The 16,220-nt window shown below is 34.7% G+C and overlaps 1 protein-coding gene across 2 annotated transcripts in view; it reads right to left on the reverse strand.

Annotated features, from left to right (window-relative positions):
• Positions 1–16,220, reverse strand: part of LOC148942377 (uncharacterized) — a 59,903-nt gene that overhangs the window by 9,870 nt on the left and 33,813 nt on the right. For both annotated transcript variants that reach the window (XM_089102929.1, XM_089102931.1), the window contains exons 3-5: positions 12,755–12,892; positions 10,245–10,390; positions 312–462 (exon numbers count right to left, since the gene is read on the reverse strand). In XM_089102929.1, the coding sequence (XP_088959055.1) occupies positions 312–462; positions 10,245–10,390; positions 12,755–12,892 (435 nt within the window). The remainder of the gene's footprint in view (positions 1–311; positions 463–10,244; positions 10,391–12,754; positions 12,893–16,220) is intronic.

Below are 16,220 nucleotides of genomic sequence, written 5' to 3' on the forward strand. Positions count from 1 at the left end.
CATGGTAAAAAGTGAGTTTTACTAGCCATACTGGTAATACTGAAAACATAATCTCCCTTCGGATAAGAATATGCACCCCACCCCCTTGTCGTTGGAGATTTATACGGAGTCTCTCCACAATCTCTCATTACGTCATAGGATTTCACTAAGACGGAGGGCAGGGTGTGTTTTAAAAACAGAAAATAATTTTTTTTTTCAACCATAGTGTCTATTTGCACAATTTCTACGAAAGATCTTTAATTTTCATTAGGTTCTTCGGATCGAAGGCGGGGGAAGGAGATATAAAAATGCAATGCTTAAAAGAATCTTACCTCCGATAGGAGTGAAGACGCTCCAGCTGCTTCAAGCTTAGCTTTAAACGCTTCGACATTTTCTTCGTGATCTTTTTTAAGATCCCGCTCTTTGTCTTTTATAACAAGACAAGCTTCAGAGACTCCTGAGCGAGGATTGTGAGGTAGTAGACTAGAAAAGAAGAAAGATAAGACATTGTAGAATACCATACTAAAATTTTCAGGAAGCAAAAGTATTCGGAAAGTACATTGCGTTAAAAATCTTTATAACGCATTTAAACGCAATAAAAACGCAGTACAGCGCATTAAAATGGCTAGCTTTATCTTAGTTGTCATCCACTTTCTCACCACTGGGCGACGATTTTAGACAAGAAAAGAGGCAAAGACAACACATTGTAGTGCCATAATAAAACTTTTAGGAAAAAAAAGTATTCGGAAAGTACAACGCGTTAAAAATCTTTATAACGCATTTAAACGCAATAAAAACGCAGTACAGCGCATTAAAATGGCTAGCTTTATCTTAGTTGTCACCCACTTTCTCACCACTGAGCGATGATTTTAGACAAGAAAAGAGGCAAAGACAACACATTGTAGAGTGCCATAATAAAACTTTTAGGAAAAGAAAGTATTCGGAAAGTACAACGCATTAAAAATCTTTTTAACGCATATAAACGAAATAAAAACGAAGTACAGCTCATTAAAATGTCTAGCTTTATCTTAGTTGTCACCCACTTTCTCACCACTGAGCGATGATTTTAGACAAGAAAAGAGGCAAAGACAACACATTGTAGAGTGCCATAATAAAACTTTTAGGAAAAGAAAGTATTTGGAAAGTACAACGCATTAAAAATCTTTATAACGCATTTAAACGCAATAAAAACGCAGTACAGCGCATTAAAATGTCTAGCTTTATCTTAGTTGTCACCCACTTTCTCACCACTGAGCGATGATTTTAGACAAGAAAAGAGGCAAAGACAACACATTGTAGAGTGCCATAATAAAACGTTTAGGAAAAGAAAGTATTCGGAAAGTACAACGCATTAAAAATCTTTATAACGCATTTAAACGCAATAAAAACGCGGTACAGCGCATTAAAATGGCTAGCTTTATCTTAGTTGTTACCCACTTTCTCACCACTGAGCGATGATTTTAGACAAGACAAGAGGCAAAGACAACACATTGTAGAGTGCCATAATAAAACTTTTAGGAAAAGAAAGTATTCGGAAAGTACAACGCATTAAAAATCTTTATAACGCATTTAAACTCAATAAAAACGCAGTACAGCTCATTAAAATGGCTAGCTTTATCTTAGTTGTAACCAACTTTATCACCACTGAGCGATGATTTTAGACAAGAAAAGAGGCAAAGACAACACATTGTAGAGTGCCATAATAAAACTTTTAGGAAAAGAAAGTATTCGGAAAGTACAACGCATTAAAAATCTTTATAACGCATTTAAACTCAATAAAAACGCAGTACAGCGCATTAAAATGGCTAGCTTTATCTTAGTTGTCACCCCCTTTCTCACCACTGAGCGATGATTTTAGACAAGAAAAGAGGCAAAGACAACACATTGTAGAGTGCCATAATAAAACTTTTAGGAAAAGAAAGTATTCGGAAAGTACAACGCATTAAAAATCTTTGTAACGCATTTAAACGCAATAAAAACGCAGTACAGCGCATTAAAATGTCTAGATTTATCTTAGTTGTCACCCACTTTCTCACCACAGAGCGATGATTTTAGACAAGAAAAGAGGCAAAGACATCACATTGTAGAGTGCCATAATAATACTTTTAGGAAAAGAAAGTATTCGGAAAGTACAACGCATTAAAAATCTTTATAACGCATTTAAACTCAATAAAAACGCAGTACAGCGCATTAAAATGGCTAGCTTTATCTTAGTTGTCACCCACTTTCTCACCACTGAGCGATGATTTTAGACAAGAAAAGAGGCAAAGACAACACATTGTAGAGTGCCATAATAAAACTATTAGGAAAAGAAAGTATTCGGAAAGTACAACGCATTAAAAATCTTTATAACGCATTTAAACGCAATAAAAACGCAGTACAGCTCATTAAAATGGCTAGCTTTATCTTAGTTGTAACCCACTTTCTCACCACTGAGCGATGATTTTAGACAAGAATAGAGGCAAAGACAACACATTGTAGAGTGCCATAATAAAACTTTTAGGAAAAGAAAGTATTCGGAAAGTACAACGCATTAAAAATCTTTATAACGCATTTAAACGCAATAAAAACGCAGTACAGCGCATTAAAATGTCTAGCTTTATCTTAGTTGTCACCCACTTTCTCACCACAGAGCGATGATTTTAGACAAGAAAAGAGGCAAAGACAACACATTGTAGAGTGCCATAATAAAACTTTTAGGAAAAGAAAGTATTCGGAAAGTACAACGCATTAAAAATCTTTATAACGCATTTAAACTCAATAAAAACGCAGTACAGCGCATTAAAATGTCTAGTTTCATCTTAGTTGTCACCCACTTTCTCACCACAGAGCGATGATTTTAGACAAGAAAAGAGGCAAAGACAACACATTGTAGAGTGCCATAATAATACGTTTAGGAAAAGAAAGTATTCGGAAAGTACAACGCAATAAAAATCTTTATAACGCATTTAAACGCAATAAAAAAGCGGTACAGCGCATTAAAATGGCTAGCTTTATCTTAGTTGTTACCCACTTTCTCACCACTGAGCGATGATTTTAGACAAGACAAGAGGCAAAGACAACACATTGTAGAGTGCCATAATAAAAATTTTAGGAAAAGAAAGTATTCGGAAAGTACAACGCATTAAAAATCTTTATAACGCATTTAAACGCAATAAAAAGCAGTACAGCGCATTAAAATGGCTAGCTTTATCTTAGTTGTCACCCACTTTCTCACCACTGAGCGATGATTTTAGACAAGAAAAGAGGCAAACACAACACATTGTAGAGTGCCATAATAAAACTTTTAGGAAAATAAAGTATTCGGAAAGTACAACGCATTAAAAATCTTTATAACGCATTTAAACGCAATAAAAACGCAGTACAGCGCATTAAAATGGCTAGCTTTATCTTAGTTGTCACCCACTTTCTCACCATTGAGCGATGATTTTAGACAAGAAAAGAGGCAAAGACAACACATTGTAGAGTGCCATAATAAAACTTTTAGGAAAAGAAAGTATTCGGAAAGTACAACGCATTAAAAATCTTTATAACGCATTTAAACTCAATAAAAACGCAGTACAGCGCATTAAAATGGCTAGCTTCATCTTAGTTGTCACCCACTTTCTCACCACTGAGCGATGATTTTATACAAGAAAAGAGTCGAAGACAACACATTGTAGAGTGCCATAATAAAACTTTTAGGAAAAGAAAGTATTCGGAAAGTACAACGCATTAAAAATCTTTATAACGCATTTAAACGCAATAAAAACGCAGTACAGCGCATTAAAATGTCTAGCTTTATCTTAGTTGTCACCCACTTTCTCAACACAGAGCGATGATTTTAGACAAGAAAAGAGACAAAGACAACACATTGTAGAGTGCCATAATAAAACTTTTAGGAAAAGAAAGTATTCGGAAAGTACAACGCATTAAAAATCTTTATAACGCATTTACACGCAATAAAAACGCAGTAAAGCGCATTAAAATGGCTAGCTTTATCTTAGTTGTCATCCACTTTCTCACCACTGAGCGATGATTTTAGACAAGAAAAGAGGCAAAGACAACACATTGTAGAGTGCCATAATAAAACTTTTAGGAAAAGAAAGTATTCGGAAAGTACAACGCATTAAAAATCTTTCTAACGCATTTAAACGCAATAAAAACGCAGTACAGCGCATTAAAATGTCTAGTTTTATCTTAGTTGTCACCCACTTTCTCACCACAGAGCGATGATTTTAGACAAGAAAAGAGGCAAAGACAACACATTGTAGAGTGCCATAATAAAACTTTTAGGAAAAGAAAGTATTCGGAAAGTACAACGCATTAAAAATCTTTATAACGCATTTAAACTCAATAAAAACGCAGTACAGCTCATTAAAATGTCTAGTTTTATCTTAGTTGTCACCCACTTTCTCACCACAGAGCGATGATTTTAGACAAGAAAAGAGGCAAAGACAACACATTGTAGAGTGCCATAATAAAACTTTTAGGAAAAGAAAGTATTCGTAAAGTACAACGCATTAAAAATCTTTATAACGCATTTAAACGCAATAAAAACGCAGTACAGCGCATTAAAATGGCTAGCTTTATCTTAGTTGTCACCCACTTTCTCACAACTGAGCGATGATTTTAGACAAGAAAAGAGGCAAAGACAACACATTGTAGAGTGCCATAATAAAACTTTTAGGAAAAGAAAGTATTCGGAAAGTACAACGCATTAAAAATCTTTATAACGCATTTAAACGCAATAAAAACGCAGTACAGCGCATTAAAATGTCTAGCTTTATCTTAGTTGTCACCCACTTTCTCACCACAGAGCGATGATTTTAGACAAGAAAAGAGGCAAAGACAACACATTGTAGAGTGCCATAATAAAACTTTTAGGAAAAGAAAGTATTCGGAAAGTACAACGCATTAAAAATCTTTATAACGCATTTAAACGCAATAAAAACGCAGTACAGCACATTAAAATGGCTAGCTTTATCTTAGTTGTCACCCACTTTCTCACCACTGAGCGATGATTTTAGACAAGAAAAGAGGCAAAGACAACACATTGTAGAGTGCCATAATAAAACGTTTAGGAAAAGAAAGTATTCGGAAAGTACAACGCATTAAAAATCTTTATAACGCATTTAAACGCAATAAAAACGCGGTACAGCGCATTAAAATGGCTAGCTTTATCTTAGTTGTTACCCACTTTCTCACCACTGAGCGATGATTTTAGACAAGACAAGAGGCAAAGACAACACATTGTAGAGTGCCATAATAAAACTTTTAGGAAAAGAAAGTATTCGGAAAGTACAACGCATTAAAAATCTTTATAACGCATTTAAACTCAATAAAAACGCAGTACAGCGCATTAAAATGGCTAGATTTATCTTAGTTGTCACCCACTTTCTCACCACAGAGCGATGATTTTAGACAAGAAAAGAGGCAAAGACAACACATTGTAGAGTGCCATAATAATACTTTTAGGAAAAGAAAGTATTCGGAAAGTACAACGCATTAAAAATCTTTATAACGCATTTAAACTCAATAAAAACGCAGTACAGCGCATTAAAATGTCTAGTTTTATCTTAGTTGTCATCCACTTTCTCACCACTGAGCGATGATTTTAGACAAGAAAAGAGGCAAAGACAACACATTGTAGAGTGCCATAATAAAACTTTTAGGAAAAGAAAGTATTCGGAAAGTACAACGCATTAAAAATCTTTGTAACGCATTTAAACGCAATAAAAACGCAGTACAGCGCATTAAAATGTCTAGCTTTATCTTAGTTGTCACCCACTTTCTCACCACAGAGCGATGATTTTAGACAAGAAAAGAGGCAAAGACAACACATTGTAGAGTGCCATAATAAAACTTTTAGGAAAAGAAAGTATTCGGAAAGTACAACGCATTAAAAATCTTTATAACGCATTTAAACGCAATAAAAACGCAGTACAGCTCATTAAAATGGCTAGTTTTATCTTAGTTGTCACCCACTTTCTCACCACTGAGCGATGATTTTAGACAAGAAAAGAGGCAAAGACAACACATTGTAGAGTGCCATAATAAAACTTTTAGGAAAAGAAAGTATTCGGAAAGTACAACGCATTAAAAATCTTTATAACGCATTTAAACTCAATAAAAACGCAGTACAGCGCATAAAAATGTCTAGTTTTATCTTAGTTGTCACCCACTTTCTCACCACAGAGCGATGATTTTAGACAAGAAAAGAGGCAAAGACAACACATTGTAGAGTGCCATAATAAAAATTTTAGGAAAAGAAAGTATTCGGAAAGTACAACGCATTAAAAATCTTTATAACGCATTTAAACGCAATAAAAACGCAGTACAGCGCAGTAAAATGTCTAGCTTTATCTTAGTTGTCACCCACTTTCTCACCACAGAGCGATGATTTTAGACAAGAAAAGAGGCAAAGACAACACATTGTAGAGTGCCATAATAAAACTTTTAGGAAAAGAAAGTATTCGGAAAGTACAACGCATTAAAAATCTTTATAACGCATTTAAACGCAATAAAAACGCAGTACAGCGCGTTAAAATGGCTAGCTTTATCTTAGTTGTCACCCACTTTCTCACCACTGAGCGATGATTTTAGACAAGAAAAGAGGCAAAGACAACACATTGTAGAGTGCCATAATAATACTTTTAGGAAAAGAAAGTATTCGGAAAGTACAACGCATTAAAAATCTTTATAACGCATTTAAACGCAATAAAAACGCAGTACAGCGCATTAAAATGGCTAGCTTTATCTTAGTTGTTACCCACTTTCTCACCACTGAGCGATGATTTTAGACAAGACAAGAGGCAAAGACAACACATTGTAGAGTGCCATAATAAAAATTTTAGGAAAAGAAAGTATTCGGAAAGTACAACGCATTAAAAATCTTTATAACGCATTTAAACTCAATAAAAACGCAGTACAGCGCATTAAAATTGCTAGCTTTATCTTAGTTGTCACCCACTTTCTCACCACTGAGCGATGATTTTAGACAAGAAAAGAGGCAAACACAACACATTGTAGAGTGCCATAATAAAACTTTTAGGAAAAGAAAGTATTCGGAAAGTACAACGCATTAAAAATCTTTATAACGCATTTAAACGCAATAAAAACGCAGTACAGCGCATTAAAATGTCTAGCTTTATCTTAGTTGTCACCCACTTTCTCACCACTGAGCGATGATTTTAGACAAGAAAAGAGGCAAAGACAACACATTGTAGAGTGCCATAATAAAACTTTTAGGAAAAGAAAGTATTCGGAAAGAAAACGCATTAAAGATCTTTATAACGCATTTAAACGCAATAAAAACGCAGTACAGCGCATTAAAATGGCTAGCTTTATCTTAGTTGTCACCCACTTTCTCACCACTGAGCGATGATTTTAGACAAGAAAAGAGGCAAAGACAACACATTGTAGAGTGCCATATTAAAACTTTTAGGAAAAGAAAGTATTCGGAAAGTACAACGCATTAAAAGTCTTTATAACGCATTTAAACGCAATAAAAACGCAGTACAGCACATTAAAATGGCTAGCTTTATCTTAGTTGTCACCCACTTTCTCACCACTGAGCGATGATTTTAGACAAGAAAAGAGGCAAAGACAACACATTGTAGAGTGCCATAATAATACTTTTAGGAAAAGAAAGTATTCGGAAAGTACAACGCATTAAAAATCTTTATAACGCATTTAAACTCAATAAAAACGCAGTACAGCGCATTAAAATGGCTAGTTTTATCTTAGTTGTCACCCACTTTCTCACCACTGAGCGATGATTTTAGACAAGAAAAGAGGCAAAGACAACACATTGTAGAGTGCCATAATAAAACTTTTAGGAAAAGAAAGTATTCGGAAAGTACAACGCGTTAAAAATCTTTATAACGTATTTAAACGCAATAAAAACGCAGTACAGCGCATTAAAATGGCTAGCTTTATCTTAGTTGTCATCCACTTTCTCACCACTGGGCGACGATTTTAGACAAGAAAAGAGGCAAAGACAACACATTGTAGTGCCATAATAAAACTTTTAGGAAAAAAAAGTATTCGGAAAGTACAACGCGTTAAAAATCTTTACAACACATTTAAACTCAATAAAAACACAGTAAAAGACATTAAAATGACAAGTTTTATCTTTTTTGTCATCCACTTTTTCAATAACTGAGAGAGGATTGTGAGGTAGTAGACTAGCAAAGAGGTAAAGATAAAAGAGGCTTTATCATTGTTGTCATCCACTTTCTCACCTGATATAATAAATTATTGATATTAGGTATGCTGAAAACCCCATAAACTTAATTTTCAAGCATTGAAAAGCGCTGGAATTCATACTCATCTATCTTTTCATCCCCTTTCTACCCTGATTACAAACACGTTTGGAGTAGTGAAAACTTTTTCCCCCAGCTTTCTAGCTTTCAAAACGATGGGAGTAGATACTCACCTCGATATTTTCCGTCATCTTCTTTCTTCTCTTACAATAAAAAAAAACCTTTAATATTCGAATACCAGTTTACCTTACTTTTTACACTTGCAAAAATATAGGACTAAAAGTATAAAATATAGTACTAAATAAAAAGCAAAATATGAAATAAAATATAGGACAAAAGACTCTGGTTACCATCCCCTTTCTCTCCGAACAATCAATAACTTCAGGAGGATGTCAAAAAGAGATTTAAAGTAAATGGGAACCTCCTGGGAGGGTGCAAAGAGGGAGGCTTTAAATAGATCGGGATCGAGGAGGAGCGTGCGTAGCTGTGTTGGCCTCAGGCAGCTTGGTGCTGAGGTGAGTTGTTAGTAGTAGTAGTAGTAGAATGTTTAAATGCACCATGTACCATGATGGTTAGTAGCTCCTTTGCTGATGTTTAAATGTAACCCCTTTAATGATATTTAGGTTGTGGACTTATTGTAAAATACGATAATATTAAGTTTTCTGGAAATGAAAATCACTAGCAAACAATATCAGAAAAAAAAAGTATATATATATAAATAATTACAAATATACAAAAATTGCAAAATTAGATAGTGGACAACAGGCAAATATATAAACTAGAATACTAAAAAAAAAGACAGCGTATTAAATATATTAGAGACAAAATAAACCAAAAATGCATTTGGGTATATAAACTTTTAGTATGGTTGAACAGAGGTTTTAGAAAGTTGTGACTTTTTAAGAGGTTATCGCTACTTATTGAGTTACGTAACTCAAAACCTCTGAGAAACAAATAAATCACTTATGCTTCTCAATTGGGCAAAAAATGTGCTTTATACTCCACAACAGAAAATGTATTCTCTCTACAGACCTACCTTTTACCACCTTGATTCATAAGTAACAATCCTTTTGTATCCAGCAAGCTTTTCTACTGTGACATAAAACAACCATAATAACCATAAAACCCCTTCTTTGGCCATCATCGATCATGCGTAAAAGTTATTATTACGGCTATAATGCCATTCAAAAAGCTTCTAGAATTATAAAATATCATAAAAAAAATTTGAATATTGTTCATAATCAATCAAGTCCCTTCTACTTGAAGTTATCCTTCCTTTCTCCTTTAAGATAGTTATCTTCTTTTATTTTCCTTTTTTGTGTGTCTAATTTGCTTATTTATGTATCTATTGATCCAAAAATCTGAATCAAACTCGTTTAAAGCACGCAATAGCCTTTTTCTCAATGAGTTCGTATTTGATTATTAATAGAGGATCAATCAAATTAGCATTTGACGACAATTAGAGAAAAAGAAAGAGGAAGGAGAGCGAGAGAGAGAAAAGAGAGAGAGAGAGAAAAGAGAGAGAGAGAGAGAAAAGAGAGAGAGAGAGAGAGAGGGAGATATATATATATATATATATATAAAAAGGAGGGAGAGAAATAGGGAGAGATGTGAAAAATAAGAGAGAAAAGGAGAAAGAAGGGAAATATCCCCAGATAACTCCTGTCTTCCTCGGCAATGATAACTCAAGGTAAAAAAAGGAGGGAGAGAAATAGGGAGAGATGTGAAAAATAAGAGAGAAAAGGAGAAAGAAGGGAAATATCCCCAGATAACTCCTGTCTTCCTCGGCAATGATAACTCAAGGTAAAAAAAGGAGCGGGCAATTTACTTTTTCTAAATAACCAAAAAAGATGTTTTTGACAATCTCGGGGGAGGGGGGGGCTTCCTCTTTCCTCATCAAATTTGCACCTTTATATATGACTTCTTGCTCTCCAGTTTTGTAGGAGCTGTATAGAGTAAAGAGGGGGAAAACAGCGGTAAGAATGAGCCTAGAGTTAGGAATAAAGTAAAACTTCATACAACTTAACGAGACGTTCTTCTCCACCCGGTATTCTGATAGCAGACAACTGTAAGTAAACTGGAGAAGGATTATCGCTGAATAATTCCTCCTTATTCTTCTCTGATTTCTTCAGTGACTCAAACAAAGCTTCCACGCATCCCTGGACCTGAAATTCATTAAAAAGATAATTTAAACAAGGAGAAAAAAAAATTAAAACATGAGAAGAACCAGGTTGCAATGGAGACACATGGAGGTACATATGTCTCCAGAAGGAATGAGCTACGACAATTCTTACTTCATAATATGCAGAATAATTTTAGCTAACATATTTTGCATGCAGCTAACCTTTACCTTCACTTTTGTCAGTGTTTTACAGTTTTTCTAAATTTCTTAATTTTGTGTATGTATTCAATAAACATTTCAGTTTTGAAGCTCGTGCTGAGACAAACGCCATCTACAAGAAAGTTTATAGATAGCACCGTTTCTGTATAACAAGCAGTGTCTACGGACCGTTTTGGGTATCTAGTATAAAAAATACTATATAAAAAAATGAATATCTCAGTTTTGGCATTCAAACAAAATATTCATCTCAAGTCTGTCCCTGTGGAGTTACCCAAGGATGACCAAGACTCCGGGTATTTTTTATGGAAATTTGCTATTCTGATAGGAACTGCCAAAACGGGGTCTATCAGTCCAATCTAATGACCGGTTTTTAAACGAAGGATGACAAATTACCAAAGTTTATCCTTTTTAGCCATCTGTCAGGAGCCGAATATAAAGAAGTGCTTAAAACAAATCTAAGCTTCGTAGAATGCTGTAAGTAACGAAGCTTTGAATAAATTGAAGAGGCAGAGGAAGCAGTGTCCGTAGTTGTGTTGGCCTCTTATGGCCTAGTACTGCACAGAGTTTTAAGTAGCAGTATCAACAAAAAGTCTAATGATTTGTTCAAGGAGGTATAACCATGATTTTGATTTTGTCATTCCATCCTCCTGGATTTATTGTAAAAAAAAAAAAAAAAAAAAAAAAAAAAAAAAAAAAAAAAAAAAAACAATAGCTTTTTTCATGGCAATATATATACCTGGCAATATATATTGCCATGCAACACCTTTTTAACTACCACAGCTGATAAACACCACAGCTTATAGCTTATATTTACGACAGGCTATAGTTTTATACATAATTACCTCAGCTCGGTAATTACACATAATTAATTGTAAATATACTATTTACCACATCTTGGTAATTATACTACCAGAGCATAACTATAACATGTAACATAACCCTTTTTGAATTACCACAGCTGATATACATCCCAGCTTGTAGCTTATAATTACCACAGCTTATACTTTTAAACATAATTACCATAGCATAATTACCGCAAAGGCATAATTACCACAGCTTGGTAATTATGCTAACACAGCATAATTATACCATGTTACATAGCACCTTTTGATTTACCAAAGATTATATACATCACAGCTTATAGATTATAGTTACCACAGCTTATAGTTCTATATTTAATTACCACAGCTTATATTTTTAAGATTGTTTCGATCTTCGCATGTTCACTATAAGTTAGTGTTGCAATAAAATGTACTGAATTTTATTAATAATCCGTCTTACAATTAACAAGATAAAACTGAAAACAAACAAGAAAAAGAATAACAATTACACTCACTACCAACACTGGAAACCTAGGCATAAAGAAAAAACTACTAGAAAAGGTGGACCCATTCAAGGGGCAAAGACTAGTGTTTTTTTTCTCATAAGTCAGAACGTAGTACAAATATTATAAGAATGTAGAAGTCATTAGAAGTATTATAAGAAGTCGGAATGTATTATAAGTAGCTCATTGATACTTAAATTTTATTTATTTCAATAAATGGTTTTTGTCATAAGAGAGCAAAATATGCACAGATTATCCTTCATCTACAGCGTGATTCCCAACATGGGGCGCAGGCCCCCCGGTGCGGCATAGCAATATTTTGTTGGTTCATGGGCAGGACATGCATTTTTTGCCTTACTATGCTTTAGAGTTAGAGCCTTAATTTTGGAAAAAACATTTTCCGTGTGAGTGACGTCACATTCATATGCCTTTAAAGAGCATAACAAATACATGATGGTACTGCAATGACGTACAAAATACATTGTACAAAAGGTATGCATACAACATTTTTCATTAATGTTAAATATGTCAGAGGACGACTTGAAAAAGGATACAAAGTTAATGGCCTTTGACGCTTTCTTCCGGTGAATACATGTTAAAGTTTGAATAACAAAATTTAGATATCACGAGGGGGGGGGGGCATCAGGATTTTAGAAACGCCTAGATAGGGCATGGCCCAAAATTGGAAAAGAATCAATGATCAAGAGCCTATACAGTAGCCTATATATTTAACCTTGTATATAGAAGTTGCTTATATAATCAATTTTAATAAATCGATTGAAAATTTAAACAATAATTATTATAAACAGTAATATACATAATAAAAATTAAAAAGCACATGATTATGTTCTTAAATTTTCATACCTGCTCTCTATTTACTAGCTGGGCTCCAGCCCCTTTTCCAATAAATATTTTTGTCTGTCCTTCACTTTTCTTGGCTTTGGGAGATTTGTTCATTTTCTTTAAGAAAATTCTTTTTCTTTTTTCTTCAGGTTTCACATTCTAGAGAAAACACAAATCAAGTAATGCATAATAATAATAAAAATAATAATAATAATAAAATCAATTTTCGCTATTTATTAGTGTTGATTACTTGGCAATTATATAAGACACTGGAAATAATCTCAAGAAATTATCAGCCATAGATACAGTAGATAGTAGAATAGATGTTTTACAAAAATAAACGAATGTGCAATCCTGCAACACATAGGGTCAAATACTCTCCGTTGTCGTTCGAAAGAACCCAACCTCCATGACAGCGTTTGACTACCTGGGAGGTATGTCCCCCTAGGAAGTCATGGACAAGTCTAAGGGGAGGCACGAATATTAACCAGGATTAACCGAATAATAAGTTGAAATTTAAACTCTGCCATAACACAATATATCTTGCAACACACAATTAATTATCAGCTATGAAAAATACGTGTCACCGTGAATGTCTGAAATTGGTGAATGTCGACATTCACCGGTGAATGTCCGAAATACCCTATTTTCTCCTTGGATTTAGTCAGCGTTGGCAGTCAACTTTTTCAGTTTTATGCAAGGTTCGATGTTGAATGGTTAGGTTAGGTTTTTAACCCATTTCTGAGATTTATAACCTAACCTAACTTTTACCATCAAAGCTTGCATAAAACTGAAAAAGCTGATTCGCAAAACTAATTAAATCCAAGCAGAGATATAGGAATTTTGGACATTCACAAGTGAATGTCGACATTAACCAGATTTCGGACATTCTCAATAACATACACACACAATAGGAGTAATAAGTAGTCTTACCAGCAGCTATTGATACAGTTAATATATCGTTTGGCGAATGTTATGCAAAACAGTATGAGGAGAACCTTTTGCAGATAAAACGTTTGGCAGAAGAACCGCTGATGCATCCGATTATCTTTGCGACCAATTAGTTTCTCAGATACACACTTTAAAGTTATTTTGCATTTTGTGGCAGAAGAAAGAAAATGGATGCGAAAATTGTTTTCGTTAAAGAATTTTTTTCTGTTTTCCCCAGGGGTGCCTAGAAGATTGGAAGAGGGCTCATTCCATCGAGGATCCAAAATTCTATCGCTTTTTTTAAGTGACCAGAAAGACTGGAGGGCAACTAGCCCCCTCTTCTGTCTCTTTTTTCCCCAAAGACATCCGACCAAAATTTTGAGGTAGCCATATGATTCAGCATAGTTGAGAGTTGATATAGCAATACCTATGCCTTTGAGGATGACGAAACCCCTAGAAGTTCCTGAGGACAGGGTTTTAAGTTATGCAATTTGCCCATTGTTCACATATAGTATTAATAATAAGTTTATTAGCCATAGGTCATACACAAATTAACAAGAAAAGAGACACGATAAAGGCACATATAATATGAACACATTTTACATTCTTTCCGTAACTGGAGAGCTTTCCAAGAAACCGTGTCGTGTCACAATATTTTCTTTCCGTTTGCTCTGCAATATATCCGAGAAACGCACCTCACGCAGAAAACGTGGTCTTATATTGTCAGTTATTGGGCACTGTTGGAGAAAATGGAACCAAATCATTTTCATTTTTACATAAGGCACATCTGTACCTGTAATCCATATTTGCTATTCGGAAATACACGGAAATTTTAAAATGGCAGGGGGTATTTTCTGGGGGGGGAGGATTTCCACGGAGAGAACTTTTCGTGGGGAGGGTAGTTTCCGGGGTGAAATTTCTATTTGAAATTTTACAGGGAAATGAATTATTTCCTTGCATGATTAAAAAAACGGTCAGAAACTAAATTAAAAAAAAACAAGTTTATTCAATTGAAAGTAAGGAGTAATATTTAAGCTTAAAACGAAGTGAAATTATTGCTTATATGAGGGGGGAGGGGATGTCCCTTCTTCTATCGCAATGCTTAATGAAAGACAACTCAAATACAAGCCCCGTTGAATTTGAATGAGAAACATTTTTAAAGAACTTTAAAACTTTAGCGTAGAGAGCAGCTCCCTCGTATACGCAATAATTTCTGTTCGTTTCCATACTTCCAGTTAAAAAACTCATTTTTTTAAAGTTAATACACAATAAAGAGGGCGAAGAAGTGAGAAAAATTTTTAAAGACAGCGAATTCTAGAAGAAATGTATTAAGGCTAGATTTCCAATAGCCGTCTCAGTAAAACTAGAATAAAGACAAAATTCAGCTGACGACAAGAAATAGGAAACTCAACATAAAACCAAGAATAGAATAGTTCAAATTCAATTATTTTTTTTCAACAAATCACTGTCTTTAACTTCCTCCTTATATCCTCTGCATCGTTTGTGTGATGGAAATGCAGTGTGGTCTTTGTAGTTATTTACCTTCATCATTTCCAGGCTTTCGATTAGAAAAATTATTTTGTGTTTCTTTCAAGTAGATTCAAAGTAGTTATTTTGACAGAAACAAAAACAGATTCAAACTCAAAATATCAAAAAAGTGTCCAAATTATAAATTATGCTGTCACCAGGGGCGGATCCAGGATTTTTTTAGGGGGAGGGGGCGCAAAAAAGGTTGACCCGACAAACTTGCGTTAGGAGCAAGTTTAATTAAGGCAAACTTGCGCTAATTAAGTAAATTACATTAATTTAGACTACGCTCGGGGGCGCGCCCCCTCGCCCCCTGGATCCGCCACTGGCTGTCGCTACTAAAATGTTGCAAAAACTATGTAACTCTTATATGTTTTAATCAAGGTTGCCAAATGGACACATTTTATATCAGAGGCAACGCTATAGCGTTGCCTATAGTAAAGGCCATACGGCTCCAATGTTTTATTATATTTTTTTTCCCGAACCACTTCATATGGAAGGGGTCGTATAAACTTCAAAGGAGGCTCATTCGATTGGAAATCGAGAGTTTTAGTGCCCTTTTTAAGGGTCAAAAGTGATTGGAATGCAACTAACACCCCTTCAACGCCAACCATTTCCCCAAACACGTCCAATCAAAATTTTGAGATAGCCATTTTGTTCTACGTAGTTGATTTCCAGATAGAATTATGTTTTTGAGGAGGACAGTCTCCCCACAGCCCTCAGGGCACGGGTTGAAAGTTATACCCTGGGGACATATAAAGTTTTTATAGAAAGCTTTGTTATAGAAACTTCAAAAAGGACTCATTCGATTCGAAATCCAAAATACTAGTGCCCTTTTTAGTAGTCGAAAGTGATTGGAGGGCAACTAACCCTCCTCTCACTTCCACCATTTCACCAAATCTATCCCATTAATAATTTGAGACATCAATTTTATTCAACGTAGTTGATATTTCCAGAAATTTGGTCTCTAGGGAAGATAACTCCCCCGCAGTCCTAAGGGTAAGTGTTGCAGGTTATTTCCTCGAGGCAA

The sequence above is a fragment of the Artemia sp. Qi Xiang Cuo genome, chromosome 17 (genome assembly GCF_049724085.1).
Source record: "Artemia sp. Qi Xiang Cuo chromosome 17, ASM4972408v1, whole genome shotgun sequence".
In the NCBI taxonomy this organism is placed as follows: Eukaryota; Metazoa; Arthropoda; class Branchiopoda; order Anostraca; family Artemiidae; genus Artemia; species Artemia sp. Qi Xiang Cuo.